The sequence below is a fragment of the Carcharhinus amblyrhynchos genome, chromosome 4, assembly GCF_965287045.1.
Source record: "Carcharhinus amblyrhynchos chromosome 4, sCarAmb.v2.hapA, whole genome shotgun sequence".
In the NCBI taxonomy this organism is placed as follows: Eukaryota; Metazoa; Chordata; class Chondrichthyes; order Carcharhiniformes; family Carcharhinidae; genus Carcharhinus; species Carcharhinus amblyrhynchos.
Genome location: NC_137327.1, coordinates 18,244,408 through 18,270,947, shown reverse-complemented (window position 1 = coordinate 18,270,947; position 26,540 = coordinate 18,244,408). Strand labels below are relative to the sequence as shown.

Here is a 26,540-nt window from a genome sequence, read left to right as displayed (position 1 = left end):
AAAGACCCCAGCGAGTTCGCCTCCACCACCACCGACGGCAGCCGATTTCCATTCACTCAGCACCCTCTGAGTGAAAAACTTACCCCTAACGACTCCTCTGTACTTGCTTCCCTGCACCTTAAACCTGTGTCCTCTCGTAGCGACCATTTCAGCCCTGGGAAATAGTCTCCAAGAATCCACCCTATCTATTCCTCTCAACATTTTATAAACCTCTATCAGGTCGCCTCTCAACCTTTGTCTCTCTAGGGAGAAGAGTCCCAGCTCCCTCAACCTATCTTCATAAGGCATGCCTCCCAATCCAGGCAACATCCTTGTAAATCTCCTCTGCATCCTTTCAATAGCTTCCACGTCCTTCCTATAGTGAAGCGACCAGAACTGCGCACAGTACTCCAAGTGGGGTCTGACAAGGGTCTTATAAAGTTGCAGCATTACCTCCCAACTCCTAAACTCAATCCCTCGATTAATGAAGGCCAGTACACCATACGCCGCCTTGACCACATCCTCCACCTGCGAGGCCGATTTAAGAGTCCTATGGACCCGGACCCCAAGATCCCTCTGCTCTTCAACACAGCTAAGACTCCTACCCTTGATATTGTATTCCTTCATCCCATTGGTCCTGCCAAAATGGACCACCTACACCATTTATCTGTGTTGAAGTCCATCTGCCACTTCTCCGCCCAGTCTTGCATCCTATCTATGTCCTCTCATGATCTGAGATTTTTTTGATACCTCAAATCTGCACAGTCTTTGCTCTTGCTAGTCACAAGTCTGCATTTCTCCATATGTGTCTGACAACATACTGTGTTCCCTAAATCTCCTATTTAAATGTTATCTGCAGAAAGGCAAGAAACCCTAAAAGTGAAAGCAAGCTTTGATATTTTCACCTTCTTCATCACCATTGTGAAGTTCCAGGGAGATTCAGTAAGAAACAATCACATGCTGTAAAACGTGAATTCCACTATTCTCCTTCTAGACTCCCTCTGTTGGTATTTGTGCATGGGTAGCCTTTAAAGTGGACAAATTACTGGATGCAATTTTGAATACAGTTTCCATTTTTTATCTTTGTGCTGGTAGAGAAATGCAAACAAATAGAACCATCTGCACATTAGTTACACCCAGAGAGTTACTGATTTAAAACTTTTTTGTTTTGATGACAATATTAACATCCTTTCGCAAAGCCGAAACTGAATGATTTGATAAGTGTACAGAATTTGGCATCATAATCGACAACAGCAAATTGCTGATCTTTCATTACATTTAAAATCGGTTATGATTTTTTGACTTTATCCAGATAAAAACAAGTGGCTGCTTACCTTTGAATTGCAATGTTGTAAAATTCTATGGGTCATCCCAAAAGGTTTTATTTAAATGCTCAAGTTGTTTGCTCTGTCTTTTAGCAAAGCGCTGTATGAAACATTTCTAATTTGGCACCCTTTCAAGCATACCTTTTTCTATTTAAAGAATTTCATTGGATTTTGCGCAATGAGATTTAAAAAACTTGTATTATATATTTGCTGTTGGAATGGCACTGTATAGGTGTCAAACATGTGACATACTATAAATGCAAACGCTCAGGTATATAAGTTTATAAGTTTAAAGAATTGACCTTGGAACACCACCCAGAATAGATTGACCTGAGGCACACCCAATTTGGACGTGCGACCTTATTGCCCTCAGCAAGACAGTTGTCAACACTGAACAGCTGCCTCCAGGCAGCTTGTCAGTGAAGTGGAATAGCAGGTCAGGCTGCTGCCATTGCCAGCAGCAATCCACGTGTAAATGTTTAATGGAAAAGTGAGGTAGATGATTACATAACCTTGGTCTGAAGGGAAGGTATGGGTGTTTAATGGCTCGTGAGGATTGAAGCCAGGGTTAGGTTAGCTTTGTGGAGAGGGTGAAACGTGGCAGTTGGCTTGTCAATGTTGAAGGTGGGGTGAGGGGGAGCACTTCCCGTCCATGTTTAAGTGCATTTTTAAAAATTACCTTGCAGCCTGCAGCAGACCCTTTTTTTTTAAGGCAGGTGTTTGGTCTTGACTTGCATAGCCATCTGCCTTTTGGAAGCTTCTATTAAGATGATGGATAGCACAGTTCTGACTGATGAGCATGTGCTTATGGGGAACTTGTGAAACTGCCATTGTACTACTAAATCTCAAGGCCAGAATATGTTCTTTAGTACTCAAAATGCCTTTTATAAACAGTCACCCCAGGCATGAATCAAACCCAGGTCCCTGGTGCTGTGAGGCATCTCCAGTTACTGGTTAACCAAATTCTTCTGCAGCACCAACGTGGAATTCAAATTGTGAAGAAGTTGGAGAGAGAGGAGTACCACCTTCTGTTTCCACCTGCCCCCCTGCTCTGTGCTCAGCAAGTCCAGTTCTCTTCCCCCTGTCACCCCATGCATCAAATTTCCACTTTGAATTCATAATCTTCTTCCTTGATTGTGCACCTGACTGTATGGCAAATTGGCCACTGGGTCTCAACATTCTGGATGTCCATACCTCCAATACAAAGACGCCTGCAAGTGAGATATGAAAATGGCTGGCATTGAGACTCATGGCTGTGATTTCTGGAGACTGACTGTTTGGAAGGGCATTGGAAGAGGCAAACAAACAAAAAAAACCTCCCCTGGTTGATAACCAGAGAAGCCAGCAGATTACGTACCTTCTCAACCCAATATCTTCCTATGCAACAAATGCATGTAGAGACTGCCATGCTAGACTGCAATGCTTGAGTTACACCAAAGTGATGCTTAACACAGTTGACCATCAAGGAACAAAACATGGTCTTGTAAAACAGAAGGCTCCTCCGCCTGACCAATATCAACACAAAAGCAAATTCGCCCACAACTTCCCCACTCCCCAGTGTCAGATTTGGGAGATGTTCCACTGATGCATTGAGGAATTCCTCCTGGGCGTTCCCATGTAAAGGTTCATCCTGCAATTGTCCAGAAGTGCTAACTTCCTCTGGGCAATTATGCTGCGATGGGAACTGTCCAACCAAAGTGATTCAAAATGTTAATTTTGGCTGGTTCTGCCAGCTTTATACTCATAATTACTTGAAAGAGTTAGAAGGAAAAAAAGCACTTCAGAGTAACTGTTTTAAAGATGCATGCCATGCCCCATGTGGTACACCCTCTGACCACAAAAAAAGTGTAGAAATGCAAGTTTTTCTGTTCTGGGTTAACAATATTGGAAGAATGTTCCTTGATATTTTTCCAGTTTAGTTTACTGCGGGTTCTCTTTCCGTTGGAACATTGCTGATAGAGAAGGGCCTGCGTGGTAGAGAATATACTTCTTGTAGAAATCGCAATACCTTTTGCTTCTATCGCTAAGCAGGGTGCGATTCTGGATTTGGTCACGCGTTGGCAAAATACCTCGACCAACTGGGTTTCACAGTATTTGCTGGCGTTCTGCACTTTGATGGACCTGGCGCTGAAGGTTTGCGGAGAAATGGCTCAACCAGACTGACGGTACTCCAGCTAGATGTCACCGATTTTGAACAAGTAGCGAGAACCTATGCAAAACTGAAGGCTGAGCTGAGCAGCAGAGGTTAGTAATGAGTCCATTTAAAAAGCTAGTGTTTGGGTGAGGTAAAATTACACTGACTTGTAGCTGACCTTAACTGTGATCTCACATTTTTTTTGAAGCTTTCCAAGAAATTCTGTTACAGCTCTCTACTTCAACAAGATTTGCAGTTCCTTTCATTGGGAACGGAAGCTTACAGTTTGCATTGCAAAATAAAAGCTGCTACAAACTCTTGTGGAGATGGGAGAGGAGCCACAAAGTGCATAGAACATGAGCCAAAGCTTTTTTTCAAAAAGTGCAATCTTGCTGTGCATTATAAAATATGTGACAGTAATAAAGAAAGAGTCAATTCAAGAACTGTAGGCAATTGAAACTCACCCTTCTAAATGTGTTGGACTTGGCATGACTGCACTTTAAGAGCTGCCACAGGCACGATGGGCTGAATGTCCTCCCATGCTGTAAGTTTCTGTTGCAGCAGTTTAAATGTGTCACATTTATTTTTCTTGACTGCCTATTGCTCCAAGTATTCATTATTTGTTGGAAAGTGTTTTCTAAAATTGTCTTAAATCCTTTTGAGTGAAGAAATTTCTCCTCAACTCAGTCCTAAATCTGCTCCCCCTTTATTTTTTTGAGGTTATGCCCCCTACTTCTAGTTTCACCTACCAATGGAAACAACCTTCCTGCTTCTATTCCCTTCATAATTTGATATGTTTCTATAAGATTACCCCCCACCCTCCCTCATTTCTCTAAATTCCAATGAGTATAATCCCAAGCTACTCAGTCTCACCTCATAAGTTGACCCTCTCAACTCTGGAATCCACCTAGTGAATCTCCTCTGTACCTTCTCCAGGGCACGTACGTCCTTTCTCAAGTAAAGAAATCAAAACTGTACACAGCGCTCCAGGTGTGTCCTCACCAGCACAATATACAGCTGTGACATGGGGTGGCACAGTGATTAGCACTGCTGCCTCACAGCGCCAGGGACCTGGGTTTGATTCCCAACTTGTGACACTGTCTGTACGGGGTTTGTACATTCTCTGCGTGTCTGCACGAGTTTCCTCCAGGTGCTCCAGTTTCTCTCCCACAGTCTGAAAGACATGGTTAGGTGCATTGGCCATGCTAAATTTTCTCTCCTTTATACCAGAACAGGGTCAGAACTTTCACAGTAACTTCGTTGCAGTATTAATGTAAGTCTACTTGTGCCACAAATAAATAGACTTAAAATATAACCTCCCTGTTTTTAAATTCCATCCTTCTAACAATGAAGGACAAAATTCCATTTGCTTTCTCAATTACTTGCTGCATCTGCAAAAATAAATATTTGCAATTCATGCACAAAACACCCAAGTCCCTCTGCACAGCAACATGCTGAGGTTTTTTTAACCATTTAAACAATAGTCCATTTTGCTGCTTTTTCTGCCAAAATGGAGGATCTCACATTTACCAATGTTTGTACTCCATCTGCCAGCTCCTTGCCCACTCACTTAGAATATCTGTATCCCTCTGCAGACTTTCAGTATCCGATGCACACTTTGCTCTGCCGCTCATCTTGGTGTCATCTGCGAGCATTGACACACTGAACTTGATCCCAACTCTAAATCATCTATGTAAGTTGTAAACAATTGCGATCTCAACACTGATGCCTGAGGCACATCACCGGTCACTGATCGCCAACCAGAAAAACATCCATTTGCTCCCACTCTTTGCTTTCTGTTGGTTAACCAATCCTCTATCTGAGCTAATACATCACCTGCGCACCTTTTTATACTGTAGCCTTTTGAGTGGCACCTTGACGAATGTAATTAATGCATTACTAAGTAAAAACATAGAAACTAGAAGCAAGATAGGCCATTCAGCCCCTTGAGCCTGCTCATTTTGATCACGGCTGATCATCGAATTCAGTATGCTGATTTTTTTTTTTGCCTCTCCACCCCCCCCTTATCCCATATCCTATATCCCATGTACATTGTACACTCTGGAATTGTGATGGTTTTCAAAACCTCACAGCCCCTCTCCTTACTCACAACAAGGGAAGACCGGACGGCATGGTGGCACAGTAGTCAGCACTGCTGTCTCAGCGTCAGAACGCAGCTTCAATTCCAGCCTCAGGTAACTGCCTGACTGTTGTGTTGAGCTGGCAGGTTCTCCTCGTGTTGGCACGGCTCCCTTCGGTTTTCTCCCACATGTCAAAAGATGTGCGGGTTATGTTGATTGGCCATTGCTAAATTGTCCCTTAGTTTCAACGGGATTAGCAGGGTAAATATGTGGGTTTACAGATATAGGGCCGGGGTGGGATTGTTAGTGCAGGTTCAATGTGCCAAATGGCCTCTGTCTGCACTATAGGGATTCTATGTTTTTTTGTTTTAAAGCATGATTTTGATTTCTTTGTAAAACTGCTTCCAAGTGGACCTGTTACAAAATAACTGTTTCTTCATGCTTAGGACTGTGGGGTGTAGTGAATAATGCAGGTGTCCTGGAGTTTGTTGCTGATGCAGAACTTCTTCCTGTGGATATGTACAAGCATTGCATGGAGGTGAACTTCTTGGGGGCTGTGCAAGTCACCAAAATGTTCCTTCCGTTAATTCGCCAAGCCAAAGGCAGAGTGGTTAACATCTCGAGTGTTGCAGGTATGGTTCTTCCATCGGTAATTATTGTGGCACGCTGTATAGACAAGGCTGAGTTCTGTGTCACTTCGAAAGTCTTTCTCGATAATTAAGAAAAATCTTAATTTGGGAACCGTTTGGGTAAAAGTCATGTTAAGTGGATTATGTATTTGTGTTTTAGAAGAGATGGGCTCCACGCTAAATATATTGCATTTCATTTTATTTGAAGGGTTGTCAAACCTCTTAAAATTCACAATAAATTGCATTAAATAATTAGAGTATGATTCCGAGACATACAACAACGTAGTCTGGCTCATAAGATGTTGCAGTTACTTTGTGAAGCTAATATATTGGTAAAACCCTAGCTGTCTGCTGCTGAATAATGTGCGCGTGTGTATGCGAGTGTTCTAATTGCTTCAGTTGTGCTATTCTTTTATCACAATGAATTATTGTGATCAAGGACTTCAAATCAGTTGTTTCCATGTAAATTGGAATGTTGTTAATTTGGGGTCGATGGATGAGAACCCCCTTTCACCTCATTCCACCCAAGAGCTCTTCCTGAGTTAGTTACTCAACACTCATATCTCACCACAAAGAAGGTGGAACCAACATGGGGCGTAACAGTATTGTCATTAGACTCATACTCCCAGAGACCCAGGTTCGAATACCTCCACAGCAGTTGGGGAAATTTGAAGTCCGTGTCTAAGGATAACCATGAAACCAATGTTGATTATTGTTCTTTCTTAAAAAAAAAGTCTGGTTCACTAATGCCCTTTAGAGAAGCAACTTTGCCATCCTCACCTGGTCTGGCCTACGTGTGACTCCAGATTCTCAGCAATGTGGTTGACTGGCTAAAAAGGACATTTTAACAGTCAGTTGTTTCAAACCACTAAAAATGTCTTGAGGGGAATGCAATCACATGGCATTGACTTATGCACTGGAAACGACAGTGACACAGCCAGTGCTATTGACTCTGCAAAGTCCAACATCTGGGCCAGTGTGGGGAAAAAATGGGTGTGCTGTCTCATGGACTAGACCGGCAATAACCTGACATTGTTCCCAAAATTAGGGAATCATATCTTCCAGATAATGTCCCGCTACCCTCTGTCACCATCCCACCACAGGGCAGACCCAGCAGATGTGGCAGCACAGTCAGGAAGGAGTTGCCCTGGGAATCATAAACACTGACTCTGGACCCCAAGACATCTTGTGGAATCAAGTTTAAAAATGCGCAGGGTAATTGCTTGCTGATTTCCTCAGCTGATGAATCAGCACTACTCCATGTTGAACACCACTTGGAGGAAACACTGAGGGTGGCAAGGGTGCAGCACTATTATTGACCAAGGTGGCCATGCCCTAAAAGATATAGTTATAGTTACTGAACTGCGTGGTGAGAACGAACAAGAGGGAAAAACTACTTGACCTCATCCTCAACAATCTGCTTGTTGGAGATACATCTGTCCATCTCAATATCAGTAGGAGTAACCACCGCACAGTTCTTGTGGAGACAAAGTCCCGCCTTCACATTGAGGATACCCTTCATTATGTTATGATTTGATTTGATTCATGATTATATTAGTGTACAGTGAAACGTCTTGTTTCTTGCGTGCTATCCAGACAAAGCATACCATTCATAGAGAAGGAAACGAGAGAGGGCAGAATGTAGTATTACAGTCATAGCTAGGGTGCAGAGAAAGATCAACTTGATGCAAGGGAGATCCATTCAAAAGTCTGGCAGCAGGGAAGAAGCTGTTTTTGAGTTGGTTGTTACGTGACCTCAGACTTTTGTAGCTTTTACCCAACAGAAGAAGGTGGAAGAGAGAATGTCCGGAATCCATGAGGTCTTGATCATGCTGGCCACTTTTCCAAGGCAGTGGGAAGTGTAAACAGTGTCAATGGATGGGAGGATTATTTGTGTGATGGACTGGGCTTCGTTTGTGACCCTTTGTAGTTTCTTTGCAGTCTTGGATAGAGCAGGAGGCATACCAAGCTGTGATTTAACCAGAATGAATGCTTTCTATGGTGCATCTGTAAAAGTTGATGAGAGTTATAGCGGACGTGCAAAATTTCCTTAGCCGACTGAGAAAGTAGAGGCGTTGGTGGGCTTTCTTAACTATAGCGTCCCCCTGGAGGGGTCAGGACAGGTTGTTGGTGACCTGGACACTGAAAAACTTGAAGCTTTCGACCATTTCTACTTCGTCCCCGCTGACGTAGATAGGGGTGTGCCCTCCACTTAACTTCCTGAAGTCGATGACAATCTCCTTTATTTTGTTGACATTCAGGGAGAGATTATTGTCATTGCACCCGTTCACCAGATTCTCTCTCTCTTTCTTTCCTGCACTGTCTCCCGTCATTGTTTGAGATCCAATCCACAACGGTGGTGTCAACAGCACACTTGAAAGTTGAGTTGGAGGGGGATTTGGCCACACAGTCAAAGGTGTATAAGGAATACAGTAAGGGGCTGAGGACACAGCCTTGCGGAGCACTGATGTTGATGATTATTGTGGTTAAGGTGTCGTTGCCTATGCTTGCAGACTGTGGTTTATGGATTAGGAAGTCTATGATCCAGCTGCAGAGGGATGGGCCAAACCCCAGGCCACAAAGTTTGGAGATGAGTCTTGTAGGAATAATGGTGTTGAAGGCTAAGCTTGTAGTCTGCGAATAGGAGTCTGACATAGGTGCCTACTATTGTGGCACTACGATTGTGCTAAATTGGGACAGATTTCAAACTGATCTAGCAACTCAAGATTGGGCAACCATGAGGCGCTGTGGGCCGTTAGCAGCTGTGGAATTGTACACAGCCACAATCTGTAAGCCCCTGTCCCAGCATATCCTCCCCCTCTCGTTAGCACCAAGCCAGATGCAGCATCTGGTACACCTAAAAATGAAGTGTCCTCAAAAAAAACTTCAGGTTTGGCAAACATGATTTCCCTTTCATAATCCCAAGTGGACTTTGTCTACTCCCATTTGATGTTTTCTGGGCAGCGTTTCCTAATTCTCAATTTTAGTAAGTGCATAATCAAAAAAGCAGAAATCACGTTCTACTTTTGCAGTTGGGCCCAAGATAATTAGTTTATTTATCAGTGTCACATATGTTACGTTAATGTGTGCTTACATTAGCACTGAAGTGAAGTTACTGTGAAACTCCCCTAGCCACCACACTCCAGTGGCTGTTCGGGTTCACAGAGGGAGAATTTAGCATGGCCAGCGCACCTAACCAGCACGACTGTGGGAGGAAACCGGCACACCCAGAGGGAAGCCATGCAGACACTGGGAGAACGTGCTAACTCAGCACAGACAGTGACCCAAGCGGGAATTGAACCTGGGTCTTGGTACTGTGAGGCAGCTTAGATGTTAATGCTGAAAAATGTAGCCAAGGAAGTCTGACAAACATTTTTTTTTTGATTCATGCTATTGTATTATTTGTATATTTTCTTTTGCTCTGTCCTAACACAGGCAGTACGCCCATGCCAGGCTTTGCAGCATATGGTTCTTCAAAAGCTGCTCTCACCATGTATTCCAATGTTTTGAGACAAGAACTTGCTATCTGGGGAGTCAGAGTTTCTACCATCCAACCTGGGGGTTTCAAAACACGTATGTATCTTTTTGATTTCATTTTGTTATTGTTTATTGCAGGGAAGAAGCTGTCAGTCGGTATGTGACCTCAGACTTTTGTAGCTTTTTCCCTAATGAAGAAGGTGGAAGAGAGTGGGAAGGGTAGACAGAGTCAATGGATAGGAGGCTGGTTTGAGTGATGGACTGGACTTTGTTCACCACCCTTTGTAATTTCTTGTGGTCTTGGACAGAGCAGGAGGCATGCCAACCACAAAGGATGCTTTCTGTGGTGCCCCTGTAAAAGTTGGTGAGAGTTGTCACAGATGTATCTGCAGAGGAAAAGGCTCAACAGTCTTTAAGATTGTAGCCAACAACCATAAGCCTCTGTCTTTCATCATTTGACACTCTATAAATGAAAGTGAGCAAATCGTATGTTAAAATATGTAACATATATCATGAATATACAGCTCTCTATTATATTTCTATGTACATAGTGAGTGAGCTCAAGGGGATGAGAGATCTATCAATTAAGCAGATGAATTGCTTGTCTGTGAATACACTCAGGCCAATGTAATAATCCAGACTGAAATAGTGTGTTGTTTTAAATTTTAAATATGAATTCACTCCAGAATGGGTTTTATTGTTTGAGGAAATTATTTTGTATTTGATTCCTGACAGGCAAAGCCCAGTCTATATAAAAGTGTAATAGATATCAAGCCTTTATTGACTTTCTGACAGTTACTTGAAAAATGACCAGTTTTACTTGTATATTGCAGCACCTTTTTAATGAATTAAGTGACTTTCAGTGATGCACTGTACTGCAATTCAAAAATCAATTTATCTTCATATTTGAGGAATAATGATTGCAGAGGGGTTCTTTTTGAAAAACCAAATGCAAATTGCACACTTCCTGGCTTTGAAAGTATGCACAATAAATACATACTTGAGTGCTAAATTTCTTGATCTGACCTTGCCTGTTAGTGTGAGAATAGCATCTTATTGTTTAACATTAAAGTACATGTAGCTGAGTAACAGCTAGTAGAGTCGTCCCAAAATCAGGTTTGTGGCCATTTAGCTCATTGTATTTTCCCCTTCTGTGTGATTGGGAGAGTGATACAGGAAAAACAGACAAATGCTCAAAATAGTTAAAAATCTGAATGAATAGTGCTGGGTACTAAGCCTTTAATTGTAGTGATTTAAGGAATGAAGCATCCATCCTTGTTGCTGTTAATTGAAGAGGATAGAACTCAGCATGAAAAGGGAACAAACTCAGGTCACGATTGACTCATACAAAGTTGGCGGAATGTAACTACTTCCCGCTGGGCCAATTTCCCTAAATTATCCACGATTAGCTATTCACAACTGCTAGACCGTGTTGGGCCGGCAGCTGAGTGCTTGCCGATTGAAGGGGGATGGGGAATTGGCCTCACCAAGCTGCTGAGAAATTAAAATGAACCGATCCTGTTTGGTGGCACAATAGGTGCCAATATCACAGAATTGTCATAGCGCAGAAGGGGGTCCATTCAGCCCATTGTGTCTGCACTGGCTCTCTGAGCAATTCCCTTGGTGCTTTTCTCTCCTGCCTTCTCCCCTCTTTTAAGGGTGGGGGAGAGCTGACTGGTGGTGATTTTAACCTGAGGATCAGCACTCCTCAGGCAAGGGGCAAGGTGGAGATGGCCTTTATGAGCAATCTCATGGTTAACTCTAACAGTAGCTACGAGCTGGAAATGGGAGTCTGTGACTAGTAATGGAACAATGTTTTTTTTAAATATCAGGAACCTTTTTGTTCTGCAGAGCCTCTCTTTGCGATTTTCAAATCTGTAGAATCAGGGCCGGGATTCTCCCAGCTCACTGTGGGCCAGGAGACAATGGGGGGTGCGGGTGACTTTAGCAGATTAAATACTTTTGCAATGTACTGGTTGAATCATTCCTCCTTCCTACTACTATTCTCTTGCTATTGTTGAATGTTAGTGTATTACTAAGGGCATGTTACCTAAAGCCTTAAACTTATATATTTCCATAGGTATCTTTGGCACCAGCGAGCACTGGGATAATCTACACAGACAAATCGTGCAACAACTCTCTCCTGCCGTTAAAACACAATATGGTGAAAACTACATATTATCATTCAAAGAAAAATATGCTAAGTGGCAGGTTTACTTGAAGGAAAACCTACAACCAGTTCTTAATGATATCTCCAATGCACTGTTGGCAAAGAATCCCAAGCCTGTCTACACTCCTGGAACATCTACTTTATCTCTTCCACGCATTCATCTCTACCTTCCGTCCTGCCTGTCTGATTTTTTTACATTTCAGTTACTTAAATCAGATCCGGAGGATGTACCAGAAGGAGTAAAAGAAATTTGAAACATAAGCCATTCTCAGTTAGCACTGACAAGTTTATTATGTACAGAAAAATACCTTTCTTTTTAATAGGCTTTAGTGAACTAACAAAATCCTGTCTTTAAAGAATTCCACACTTAAATACTCTGTTGCACAAATCTGTGTACAAGTAATATTCCCTGCATTCTGTACAGGATAAACAGAATCCAAGCTTGAAGCTTGGTCTCTGAGTAAGTGTTTATTTTTCAGAACCATGCAGCAGCAATATCACATGTTATAATCAATGGAGCAACCTCAATTGATACAGTACATAAAGGGGGGAAAGAAATAACCCACAGCATGAAGATCCTGCACATGGATGTGTTTGATACCACTTCATTTAATAGCTGCATTTACTTTTTTGAGTTGTATGTCACTGTGCCACAATCTCGCTCAACTTACTGAGACCAATCTAGATAGTTAAATGAAGGAGTGGTTAAACTCGTCTTTAGGTAGAATTATTTTTATTTTGTATACGAAAATGTAAAGTGGAACAAACTTTCTTAACACATTTTTACACTTGCTTATATGAGGTGAAGTGAAGACGGGTGCTCTTTTACAAAATATTTTGGATTGTTTCTTTTTAAAATGGGTCATGTTCTGAATCAGAGACAGGTGCCCAATTTAACACTGCTGGCCTCCACAATCCTCTTCCTGAACTATTTTAAATAGAGCTTCTCGCCAGGCATGTCCTGGCCTAGATGGTGGGCTCTGGGCGAGAGATGGGGAGGAGGACACAATGAATCACACAAGAGATGCCACTCCCCTACCCTGGAGCTAATATTTGCTGGGCTACATTTGTGGAATTGGCTTTCCCCTTTTTCGGATAATGGCCAGGCAGTTGTGGCTTCTTATAACTTGCCTTTGCTTGTCCCTTGCAGTCTCCATCCTTAGCTGATGGGGCTGTCAATCACAGAGTGCTGGAGGGCCTTCCACTTGCCATCCCTAATTGCTCTGTGAGGCTGCTGTCACCTGACCTTTCTATGCCTGAGGGTTTGACATTTTTCCCTTGACAGAGTCAGGACCTGGAATTAGACCCACTTCCTAACTGAAAAGCCAATCTCTGATATTTATTTATGTGAAGCAACATGCATTTATATAACAGAAAATGAGAGCGCCCTGGCTATTCCAAGACCCATTAACTGGGCCAAGAGCCTTTTGTGTGCAGATGAACTATTATGAGTAAGTTCTATTTGGGAAGTCAGTAATCAAACTTTACCTGTTTTCATTTAAAAATAAGTTCTGTGGAGTTTTTTGCTGACATCACTGGGGTCTCCTTATTTTCCATGACATAGTTTATACATTCTTTTAAAAATTGGGTTTCTGTATCTATCCATGGTTTTATTTTACATGATGTGGAGATGCCAGAGTTGGACTGGGGTGGGCACAGTAAGAAGTCTGACGACAGATTAAAATCCAACAGGCTTATTTGGAATCATGAGCTTTCGGAGAGCTGCTCCCTCACCAGGTGACTCAGCTGAGGAAGGAGCACGCTCCATCAGCTTGTAGTTCCAAATAAACCCTGTTAGACTTTAACCTGGTGCTGTGAGGCTTCTTATTTTACTTGAATCAGAGAAAAATGGGGAATGTTAGCAGTTTATTATAGTGCTAGTTAATGTGGGCAAATAAACAGAAAAGAATTAGGAAGGAAAGCTGAAATGTTGGAAATACACATAATGGCAGTGAACCATTTTTGTATGCAGTTCAGTTAAAGGGTGCACACCTAACACACATTGCATTGATCTGCTGTCTATTTCTAGCTGTTTCAGTATTGAAGTTAAGCTGGTGCAGTACCACATAATGGAATCTGTTGCTCCATACGACTCCTCCAGCATATTTAAATTAAAGCAGGTTAGAAGAGTCTGTTGCTGGCAAACTGGACATTTACCCAATGCATTAACTAATAGGTACAAGAGTATTGGTTGTGGCTCATTATCAGGCACATAATTAATAGCACAGTGACAGCGCAACCTGGAGACTTGAGGTTGTCCCAATATTGGGCCTTAGGCATCATTAACACTATCAGCGCTAGCTGCGCACTGGTTTGAAGGGGAGAAGCGGGAAATATTTAGAGGTTGTGTAATTGGAATAGGATCTCATATACCTCAGCCGTGCTGTTAGATTTGATTTTTCAATTTACCTCTGCTTCAGTCTGTGACCTCCTGTTAAGAAAAAAAAAATCCTAAGCATAGCGGGACCAACATTAACTTTGCAGAACTCAAACCAATTGCCGTGAGGTGTCTTAAAATGGATATTAGCCTCTGATTAACATGTAACCTGTTTTGGGTTTCTCACTTTTTGATTAAAATTAGCCCAATCAATTTAGCAGGAACCAGAATGCCCATTCAGGTTTGTTATAGGACATTCCACTGCAAAATTTGTCATTTCATGGCCCAAAAATTAAAGCAATAATTAGCAATTTCTACTCTACAATTTGCAAAAACTGTGTGCTGTTCAGCAGAGCATGAAACATTACTACACAATATATATAATTAACCAGAATGGACCACCATCAAACTAGATTAGAATCTATCAGATTATTTTGATTAGGGAAGTATTTAATTACAAAACTAATTGCATAGTTCACACTGTGCAAGCTCTGTTACTACAATAAAATAGACTTTCTAATGAAGAGGAACATTTTTTATCTAGGTTAGGGCCAAGGGAAAGATTTCTTTTTACAACAAACATGTTTCAGAAATTTGAAGTGAAGTTTTATCATACCTATTGCAATCTTTTTTTTTAACAGTTCATTTATCTATCTAAGTTTGGTTTCAATTCGCTGTCATTTTTGCACATTTGTAACATTGCAACAGTTGAATAATTAATAGCAGGAATCAGTCTGACAGCTTGGGGTTCATTATGCTTAAAAAGATTTCCAGCTCAAAAGTTTGAGCCAAGAGGAAATCCTCAAATACTCTATCCTAACTGCCATGTATAGTGTGCAATATGAAATTCTGTGAACGTGGCTATTCCAATAGCTGTAATGAATATTGAACAGTCCAGTGAAGCAAAATCACATGTTCAGTTAACTCTAACTATTTGAAGGAATGGAATATTCTGTGTTTGTATACATATCTAATTTTACAATATTAATAATTAGCATTAGGGAGTTGTGTGATATATATCTTCCACAAATTTTTGAGAGATGTTTGTGTTTTGAATGTCATAAATCTCAGGTCTCAAATAGGTTAGTTTTTTTTAGAGAAAATAAATCAGGTACACTTTTGACTAAAACTTGACAAACCACTATACAAGACATTGGTGCTCCATGCAGCTCAGGACTTGAATTGTATCTGAGAATTGCCCTGATGTCCCATCTTATGCAGGGTTGTTCATTCAGGAAGCTTTTCTTTTTTTAATGAAAAGCCTATCCAATGAAACAGGGATTCACTGTTTTTGGCATTAATAGATTTTCAAGCTATGTTATGTCATTTTTGTTCATATTTTGGTCTTCTCCATAAGCAAACAAACATATCAGATTGTATTAGAATTTTCTTGACTGCTCTAACTGGATGGACAATGTGACTTGTATAAACTAAAGTACAAGCTGCACAGCTTCCAGAGAATATTTGTTACAATTACTGAAATCTTGCTAAACCTCACCCTAACACACTTTAGCTGACTGCCCTTGGTATAGTGACGTGTCATTGAAAAAGGCTTTATTGCAATTTTATTGGTGTTGGTATATCTCTGTCTTGTTTTTTAGTTGCTGCCTCTCTGAACTTCTGATTTGAATGAGGGGTGATGAAAAATTTGTTATTTATAATGTATTCACCACTTCAATTTCTTACACTTACTAAGGGAAATAGCAATGAGGATAAGAATTCTAATTTCCCTGATGCAGTACTGCCTCAATTCTAACTTTCTTGTACAATAAATATTACAAAGTGCAGCTTGTTTTCATTGAAAGAAGGGTAAAACACGTGAGAACTAATTGTGTGATAATAGCGAAGCAGTTCAATTTTTAAACTCCTTTTGTGATTCTGGCTGTGTAATTCTACAGTTGCTGGTCTTAAGTCAGAACCTGCAGAATGTGGTGTACTGACAGGTTCCAGTGAGAGCTTTCACTGCTTAGTGTCCGGCAATATATATGCATGCATACAGAACTGGTGTCTCAAGGTGACTTAATTTTTAACTTTGAGTGTGGGTAAAAGGTTGCATATTTTCCTTGCAAGCAAAGCATTGAAAGCTAAATATTATGCATTTTGCTGCAGATCATACTCTGCACATTGAGACTAGACGACCATAGGGCAAGCTTTCATACACTCAGATGTCAAATTGCTAACTGGACCCCTGACTTGTGTTGCTGTTCTCTTGTCAGCGCGCGAGTTTAAATGACACTGCAAAACTTGCACAGTGATTGCAGTCTCCTGTTGCTGAGAAGTGATCTGCTCAAACTTGCGTGCTATTAGTTGCATTGCCAGTGTTGGTAATGGCCTGTTCTCCATGTGCAAACCAGTCTGACCAGACACTCAGCTGACTTCCATGTGCATTAAGTTGACTCAGAATACGCATTGTTAACTGTTTTTGTGTGCATTTTGCATTGTTGTGCTTTTTGAAGGGTATTTTTTTAATCTAGCCCAGGCAAAGTTTCTAGGCCCCTCTTCAAATGACCAGCAAAGCACAAACTGTTTACACTTGCCCAACAAGGTATTTTTTTCATTTTTGAAGGGTTTTAATATTTTAAACCTGTTGGTTTACCATTATGCCCACACTGTTGCTAGCTGACCATTATTTTATGGTACAACGCTAATAGTTCCTTCTGATATCAGCACTGAAATTTTATAACTTGTACGTAATGTGTGGTTGATTACTGCTTGTTTCAATCATCCCTATAGCGCACAAGTAGGAGTATTTTTCAGAACAAGGAGACATTTATATTCATTAGTTCAGAGCTGACATTCTTTACAGAGGCTTAAGTTTACAGTTTTCATTTTTCTATGAAAATATATATACAGGTTGTGTCTTACTGCAAGTATAGGGGAATGGCATGCATGCATATGTATGACGTTTCATTTGCGGAGCAGATCCAGGCAGTTTTCTTGATGCAAACAAATTGTAATTTGCCAAGTGTCATGAGTTCAGTTGGTGTATGGGTTGGGTGTGAGTGGACACAGAACCACTATCTTCTGTATCCAGACAAAAGCCATATTAATACTTGAAACGTTATTCAATAAAGGAATTGGAATCAAAGAAAAATACCTTTTACCTTTGGAACTGAAGAAACATGGATTTAATTTTGTTGAATAAAGTTACATTTCTGTGTATTTTGTGTACTGGTGCTTTAATAATGAAAGAAATGGGCAAAATATTACAAACTGAAGTATTAGTCAGCTTTAGTGAAAGGGTGATCTCTGTAAATTGACCTTAAGACCTTGTAATTAGTAGTTTGATCAGTGCAGTCTATTGTGTTCGCACCTTGCCTTGTTTCACTCCTCAAACCTCTGCATTAAAACTTTGTTCGCTACTATCCTCCCATACCCTAGACCAATCATAGAACCCCTATGGTGTAGAAGGAGGCCATTCAGCCCCTCAAGTTGGCACTGATAACAATCACCCAACCCCTATCCCTGTAACTCCATACATTTATCCCTACCTGGGTAGTATGGTAGCAGTGGTTAGTGCTGGTGTCTCACAGCACCAGGGACCTGGGTTCAATTCCTGCTTCAGGTCACTGTGTGGAGTTTGTACATTCTCCCCATGTGTGCATGGGTTTCCTCCGGCTGCTCCGGTTTCTTCCTGCAGTCTGAAAGATGTGCTGATTAGGTGCATGTTAAATTCTCCCTCCAGTGTACCCAAACAGATGCTGGAATATGGTCACCAGGGATTTTCAGTGACTTCAATGTAAACCTACTTGTGACACTAATAAATAAACTTCAAACATTTTTTAACTTTGCTGGTCACCCTGACATTAAGAGGCAATTTAACATGGCTAATTAACTTGCGCACCTTTGGATTGTGGGGGGAGGAAAGAGCACACCGAGGAAACCTATGCAGCCACAGGACGAATGTCCGGTGCACAATGATGCAAGGCTGGAATTGAACCCTGATCCCTGGCATTGTGAGGCAGCAGTACTAATCACTGTGCCACCACGCCGCTCCCAATTTCTCCCTGTCTGTGTCACTTGTACCACAGTAAGAACTCTGACAACACCAGGTATGAGTCCAACCGATTTATTTGATAGTCATCACTTGTACCATCCAGATTAAAATTCCACTGCATCCCTCTCATTTGGCTTCATTTTGTGATTCATCCCTGACGATTTTCCCAATGAAGCAACGGGAATGTAACAAATCCAGCAAAAACATAACAGCTTATATTTCCTACTCTGACAGTAGATTAGTAAGGCAGGTGGCCCTCTTGAGCAGCTTGACATATCAGTAAAATTTACAAATTCTCTCTGCGTGTAGCTCAGGCTTGCAATGTGTGTTCTGAACTACAGCAAGAATGACATTGATAATATAAGTATTTGCATAATTTAGGGTGCTTAATAGCTATTGGCTGTCACATTAGCTCCACATTCAAATCCAGACTCTGCACCATCATTTTTCAAATCAGTGAGTGCAAAAACTACCAATTAACACTTGATGTGGAGATGCTGGTATTGGACTGGGATAGGCACAATAAGAAGTCTCAACACCAAGTTAAAATCCGACAGGTTTATTTGGTCACAGGAGCTTTCAGAGCGCTGTGTCTTCATCAGGTGCGTCACCCGATTGAAGGGTCAATGCTCTGAAAGTTCGTGCGACCAAATGAACATGTTAGATTTTAACCTGGTGTTGTGAGACTTCTTACTATTAACATTTAAATAACGTTGCTTTGCACTGCTGCCACGTTGGCCCAGGTTTTTATAGGAGCTAATGTTTAAACTGATCTGATGCAAACTTGTAAGAAACTCCTCAATGCCAAATGGAATCCTTTGGTGTATTTCACCTTTATCACAAGGTGGAAACTTCTTCCTCCACCAAGTATGTTTCTCAAAATTCTTTCCAGCAAACAAGACAGTCAAGCAATTTCAAACTGATTTTCAAATCCCTTAGGCTGAAGAAAATACTGTGTGCCCGCAAGAATAATGACTTGTCGTGTCAGCATAGCTCAGTTAATAGCATTATTGCCTTGGAGTCACAATGTTTCAGATTCAAGATCTGCTCCAAGGATTGGACACAAAAAAAATCAAGGCTGCCAACAGTGCGATAAATCATAGAATCCAGCAGTGCAGAAAGAGGCCAGTCAGCTCATCAAGTCTGCACTGACCACCCCTCCATAACCCCATGCATTTACCTTAGCTACTCTGACGCTAAGGGGCAAATTTTAGCATAACCAATCCATCTAACCTGAACATGTTTGGACTATGGGAGGAAACCCATGCAAACATGGGGAGAATGTGCAAACTCCACATAAACACTGACCCAAGCCAGGAGGCAGCAGTGCTAACCATCACACCACCCACAAGTACCCTCCCAGCCATTAACTCTGTCTACACTTTCTGTTGCCTCTGCAAAGCTGCCAGCATAATTAAGGACCCCACACACCCCAGACATTCTCTCTTCCACCTTCTTCAGTAGGGAAAATGATACAAAAGTCTAAGGTCATATACCAACCAGCTCAAGAATGTTTTTTTTCCCTGCTACCATCAGACTTTTGAATGGACCTACCTTGCATTAAATTGATCTTTCTCTACACCCTAGCAATGACTGCAACACTACATTTTGCACTCTCATTTTCTTCTCTGTGAAGGGTATGTTTTGTATAGCATGCAAGTATCAGTACTTTTCACTATATACTAATGCATTTGACAATAATAAATCAAATCAAAATCAGATGATAAGGCAAGGCCCTATTTGCTTGTTTGATGGATGTTAAATAAGCCATGGCACTATTTTGAAGGGCAGATGAATTGACCCTGGAGCTTTAGCCAGTAATTAGCCCTCAATTAGCCTCACTAACAGATTATCATTATTTGCTGTTTCTGGCACTTTGTACACACATTGACTGTCATGCTTTCAATATTATAACAGGGCGACTATACTTCAAAAGTATCAATTGGCTGTGTAAAATTCTTTGAGATGTTGGCCAGAATTTTATCGTCTTGCTCGCCATGGGAATCAGAGCGGGCGAGGGACAGAGCATAGGAAGGTCCATTGAACTCAGGTGGGATTTTATGGTTTTGGGACGAGTGAGGCCATAAAATCCCGCCCATTTGGTAAACGAATGGTATATTTTCTCTGTATAGCACGCAATAAATAACACTTTTCACCGTACACCAATACGTATGACAATAAATCAAATCAAAAATAAATACAAGCTTTCTTTTCCTTTGCAATTCTCCACAACCTTGATACAGCTTTACTGCAAAGCAACTGAGAGTCCTTTCTAATTTCATTGAAAAAATGATTGCTTTAATATGAGGTTTGGTACATATTGGGTTAGAGTGTGGCCCACACAAGGATATAAGAATGCGCTTTTTTTGCAAAAATATACTTCATTCATCTGAAAGACACATTTCAAAAGGTTTTACATTGTTAAAGCAGTTCAATGTTATTCACATTTACTCCAGAGGTTAAAAGAAACAGAACCTCTATGGCGCAGAAGGAGGCCATTCAGTCTAGTGGGTCTGCACTGACTGTCTGAAAGAGCACCTCAGCCCCAGGCCTAGCACTTCCCACCCAGCCCTGTCCCTGTTCTCCCACACATTCACTATGGCCAATCCACCTAAACTACACACTCCTGGATACTAAGGAGCAATTTAGCATGGCCAGTTTGCCTACCCTGCTTATCTTTAGATTGAGGGGGAGAAACCAGAGTATCCTGAAGAAATCCACACAGGCACAAGGAGAATGTGCAAACTTCACACAGATAGTTACCCAAGGCCGGAATTGAGCACGGTCCCCGGTGCTCTGAGGAACTCAGAACACACTCTGAGCTGCTTCAGTTCAGTACTGAGAACATTACATATATTTCAATAATTTCATTATTGGGAGTAAAATTCTTTACAAACTATATGCAATCGGTCATGTTGAACTTTGAGATGCTTCAATACATCTGCATAGAATTAGAAATAAATACACAGTCTGAGGAATCTTACCCTGTTACCAGCCCCCTAGTCTACATTGGCTGAAAGGCCTTATATCGTGACCTTTCTCATTGCACATTGGCGATGGCTGACCCAAGCTTGAGTCCGTCCGTCAGCACATAGTCCGGGACTTTGGAATGTTCCAGTCTGCAACACTCAGTCGAGGACAATTCTTTGCACTGCAAGATCAGCAGGTTTTGGGCAGAACAAAAAGTATCTTTCACCGAGTTGATGACCCTCCAGCAGCAGTTGGTGTTTGTCTTGGTGTGCGTCCCTGGGAACAGCCCTTAGAGTACAGACTCCTGCGTCACAGAGCTGCTTGGGATGAGCCTTGATAAATACCGCTACATCTCTCTCCAGACCTTCTCACAGGCACATTCCACAAGGAGGTATGCAACCGTTTCTTCCCCCCATCCTCCCAGCAGTCACTTTAAAGCCAAAGTGCGGTGGTGCAGATACAATGGATGTGCATAAAGTATCTGGCAGAGACTACCCTTCTCACCACCCACCAAACTAGGTCTTGGTGCTTGTTTGAAAGTTCTGGTGATGAGACGTTCTACCAGATGACTCTGACAAGATCCACCATCTGATTTTCCCTCAGGGCCTCAAGAACATTCCGTGCAGACCGTTGCTTGATCGTCTTATGGTCAAAGGTGTTTTTCTGAACAGATTTTTCCACAAGGGAAACTACTTGGAGTGTTTCTGTTGGAATGTGGCCAGACCCATCCTTCATAATAATTCTTTTTAAGCTCCCTGGGCTATGACTTTTCACCTAGATATATCAACATATAAAATAATATCAGAGTGAAATATGATCAGTGGCATCAAAGTAAGTAGAAGTGTGCAGGGGAGGAGGAAGAGATTTGTGTACTGTTTGCAAAAAGTAATAAGATCATAAGAAGTAGGGGCAGATGTGGCCTAATGAGTACCATTCAATAAGGTCATGGCTGATCTGATTGTGATTTTAACTCTATTTTCCTGTCTGTCCCCAATACCCTCAACTCCCTTCTTGATTAAAAATCTAACCCAGCCTTGAAATTCATTAACCCAGCCTCTGCAACTGACTGAGGAAGAGAATTTCAAACACCAACTCTCTGAGAGAAGAAATTCCTCCTCATCTCTGACCTCTTATTTTCAAACTGTGTCTCCTGGTTCTAGATTCCCCAGTGAGAGGAAAATCCTCCCAGTATCCACACTGTCAAGCCCCCTTTATTGTTTCAATACGACTCTCATTTTTCTAAACTCGAATGAATATGTGCAACCTGCCCAGCTATTCCTCATAAGATAATCCTTTCATCCCGGGAGTCAACCAAGCGAACATTCCCCAAACTACTTAGAACTATGGAATCTCTACAGTGCGAGAAGGAGGCCACTCGGCCCATCAAGTCTGCAACAACTCTCCGAAAGTGCACCTTACCAAGGCCCCACCACCCCCACCCTATCTGTGTAGCCCTGCGTATTTACCCCAATAAACCCCGCTAACCAACACATCCTGGGGCACCAAGGGGCAAGGGTCTAACCCACCTAATCCACACATCTTTGGATGGTGGGAGGAAATCAGAACCCCAGAGGAAATGCACGCAAACATGGGGAGAACATGCAAACTCCACACAGATGGTGACCCGAGCCAGGAATTGAACCCGGATCCTCGGTGCTGTGAGGCAGCAGTGCTAACCACTGTGCCACCATGCCACCCCAAACAAGTATATGTCTCTCCTTAAGTAAGGAAACCAAAATTGTGCAATATCTTAGGTGTTGCCTCCCGTACAACTGTAGCAAGACTCCCTACTGTTATACTCTAGCCCCTTGTAATAAAGTCCAAATAGTTGAATTTTTATCCATGTACAAAACTAGGCCTATGACTTTATTCCAGTTGGCCTGGCTCAGAGGGAACTTTTTGCCTCAACAACACAGGTCACAAGATGGTGTCATGATTTTCAATACCAGTGAGGGGCAGAGAAACATTACTCAAAAGCAGCATTATAGTCATTTCGAACATCAGGCTGGATTCACATCACAATCATAGGTTCATTGTAGCACACATGGAGGCCATTTGGTCCATGGAGTTCATGCTGGCTCTCTGGGGAACAACCCAGTGAGTCCCATTTCCCTGTTCCATCGCCATCGCACTGCAAGTTTTATTGCTCTCGAGTGCCTAACCCATTTCCTTTTGAAATCATTGATTGTCTTTCCTTCTACCATTCTCATAGGCAACGGGTTCCAGACCACAGGTTAATATATTCATGTACTGTTTAATACTCTAGTTGATAGTTACAGCATGTATTTGTAGCAAGAATATTCCCAATAGAATATTGAAAAGATGATTCATTTCTTTGCTTTTTGGCACCTAAATGTGTTGTAGTTTTGTGATGATTAACAGTTAATTGAAATGTGGGAAAATAGTTCATTTAACATTGCACGAGGCATGAAACTGTAACAAATGTGCTGAAATAAGTGAAAAACAGACAAAAATGCATTATCTGGAATTACACTCAGGACATGCAATAACTGTTCCATATTGATAATTCCTGAAAATTACATTTGTTTTTTTCACTCTGTAAGTTTTATTATTCAGTAACATACAAATTTTTGCCTTTTGAGAAGGGGGCTGAAGGTCATGTATAACGATAACATATTTATCACAGCAGTGTGTGTCCTAATTGAACAGGTTTAAGCATACTGAGAGGATTCATCAAATATATTTGCCCTTTTGGGGAGGTGAACACATTTATGGCACTCATTTAAATGTGTGCAATTTATTTACAACACAAGTAGCACAGCAAATAAGTTATTTGTAGGCAAAACAATTTTGATTATTGTTAATAGAAACAAAAAACAGTAATTTCAGTCATCACAGAGCCACCATCTTCAGCAGCCGCGACAACGAAACTTGTCAAGAGGTATTACTTACGGCGGCACAGTGGTTTGCACTGCTGCTTCACAGCACCAGGGGGTCAGGTTCAATTCCTGGCTTGTGTCACTGTCTGAGTGAATTTTGCACATTCTCCCCGTGTCTGTGTGGGTTTTCTCTGGGTGCTCTGGTATCCTCGCATAGTCCAAAGATGGCAGATTGGCCATTCTAAATTGCCCCTTACTGTCAGGGGGACTAGCTAGGGTAGATGCTTAGGGATTGTGGGATTAGGGCCAGAGTGGGATTGTGGTCAGTGCAGACTTGATAGACCGAATGGCCTCCTTCTGCACTGTATGATTCTATGATTGCAATTCTTATGCCTGCTTAAAAACAAAGTTGAAAGCTTTATCTAGCAAAAATAACATTTGAAAAGACCTGAAAATGAGAAGAGAGAGACAGCAATCTATCAGATGGAATCTACGATGCTATAACAGACTCTCTGCAGATAGATATTTTCCTTTCATCATTTCCTGTAAACATACGGAACTGATGTGTTCAATCATGTTGGATGTCTTACAAGTATACTAAGTATCAGAGTTCGATGGATGTCCTCTTGTTCTTATTGTTTTCTTTGTAATTCATTTTCAGACCATCCCTAACAACCTTGTGTTTCTTGTACATTCTGCGAGAGCAACTGTTATGATGCAGAGGTTGCTTTCCTTTTGAGACGCTATGCCAAATCCCCCAAAGAGGACTACCTCACTTTATAATCTGTTAAAAGTGTTTTGAAGGTGTGAACTTGCTTCATTAATGTTTTGAAGGCGGGGAAGAGGGAGTCTGCTGCCACTCTGTCTGAGATCGGTGAAGGGGAAGGGGGGAATCCACTTCCACTCTGCCTGAGAGCAGGACGGGGGGCGGGGAAGAGGGAGTCTGCTGCCACGCTGTCTGAGATCAGTGGGAGGGGGAAGGGGGATCCGCTGCCGCTCTGCTTGAGATCAGTGGGGGGGGGGGGGGGGGGGCCCGTGATCGGTCTGGATGGCAGGGAGTAGGGGATAAGGGGGTCAGTAATATTTGGGGGGATGGGGCAATGTCTGTGGGGGCTAGCGGGAGGCATTAGTTGGCCCGGGAGGAAGTGGCAGGGGAATAGCATTCTATCATTTTTTTCCTGCTAATGCACAGTTTGAGGCACTGATCGGAGCGTTTAGGGTGCGTTAAGCCCATGGGCTTGTGCAGCATGACTTGCTGATTTTTTTTCAGCAGAGTGCATATGGGGGCACCTGAGTCTAAAAGTCAGATCTGAAACATTCCCAGTTTCAAGTCCGCCCAACACTTTCAAAATGGTAAAACATGTTCAAGTGGCTCGTTGTTCCGTAAGAAGAATGGAGGATGCATCGTGATTGACTGCTACTTTTCCCTACTAACAAAATCACATTCTTAGCAGTGGTGTGTTTCAGAACATGTTTTCCGCAACTTCGTTAAAAAGTGGGCCATGAATTACACTTTGAAACAAATCTTCCTCTTGATATCAGAAAGAAAAATACCTCAATAGTCGAGAAACACGAACACATCTGACCTTTTAACTCATTGCTAACCCTTACTTCGAAAATGTGCATGATGTGAGGAATCCCTTCTTGCAGATTTTCAGAGTTTTGATGCCAAAGAAATATATGATAAATTACATTTTATATCAGATGTTTTTGCAGGGTAGTAACAGGATAGGAGGTAAAAATGATGAACTTAAAAAAAAATCAGCTTGGCCTTAAAGTTGGCCTCTGTCCAATGCTCAACCTTTTCCAGATGTTTCCAGCTTAAGCCTGTTTTTCTGACAGCGAAATCCATTAGGATTGGCATTTAGGTGTTAGGCTTACGATAAATATTATGAATTCAATTAATGAAAATCAAAATACTCCCTCGTGTGAATGCAAATGTAATTGAAATTCCTGATACGGATAGATCCATTCCCCAATTCTATTTGCTTTCTATATTGACTAGAATTAATCCTTTTTTTTAACTTTGCAAGATTTTTCTTTCCTGTTTCTACTTTTTCAGACCAGGCAGTATTCTGGTACATTTATGTTGTAACTTGTTTATTACCTCAACTGCATTCCTATAGCGTGGATCACAAAACTGCCATTAAAATGAACACATTTTGCAACTACTATTCTCACTATGAGTTAGACAGTAAGTGCAGGACCATGCCATCTATCCTATAATTTCCTTAGGATAGTAATCATACTAATGTTTTTTCTTTAGATTTGAAGGCATAACTTTTGTCAAATGCATATTTTTTGCAGGTTTGCAAATAGTAGAGGAGACGATGGATCAGAAAATAATCAAATTAAGTATTAAAACCCAATAATTGGAGGGGAAAGGAAAAGCTGAAGGAGATAATGGCCCAGATTTTGCATTGAGAATAACAGTACGACCATCAGCACCCCATATTTGTGGAGTAACCCACCAAAGCCTCTACTTTCTCTGAAGAGTAAGGAAAGTAGGCATGTCATCTACGACTCTCATCAACTTTTACAAATGCACCATAGAAAGCACT

At 41.6% G+C, this 26,540-nt stretch overlaps 1 protein-coding gene across 2 annotated transcripts in view; it reads left to right on the top strand.

Annotated features, from left to right (window-relative positions):
* hsd17b2 (hydroxysteroid (17-beta) dehydrogenase 2) overlaps positions 1-17,324 on the top strand; it is a 46,272-nt gene extending 28,948 nt beyond the window's left edge. Inside the window, exons 2-5 of one of the 2 annotated variants that reach the window (XM_080186755.1) lie at positions 3,336-3,548; positions 5,966-6,151; positions 9,584-9,721; positions 11,706-17,324. In XM_080186755.1, the coding sequence (XP_080042881.1) occupies positions 3,336-3,548; positions 5,966-6,151; positions 9,584-9,721; positions 11,706-12,049 (881 nt within the window). In that variant the 3' untranslated portion in view covers positions 12,050-17,324. Of the gene's footprint in view, positions 1-3,332; positions 3,549-5,965; positions 6,152-9,583; positions 9,722-11,705 lie in introns of both variants that reach the window. The other variant, XM_080186754.1, reaches the window with a different exon arrangement.
* The last annotated feature ends 9,216 nt before the right edge of the window (positions 17,325-26,540 follow it).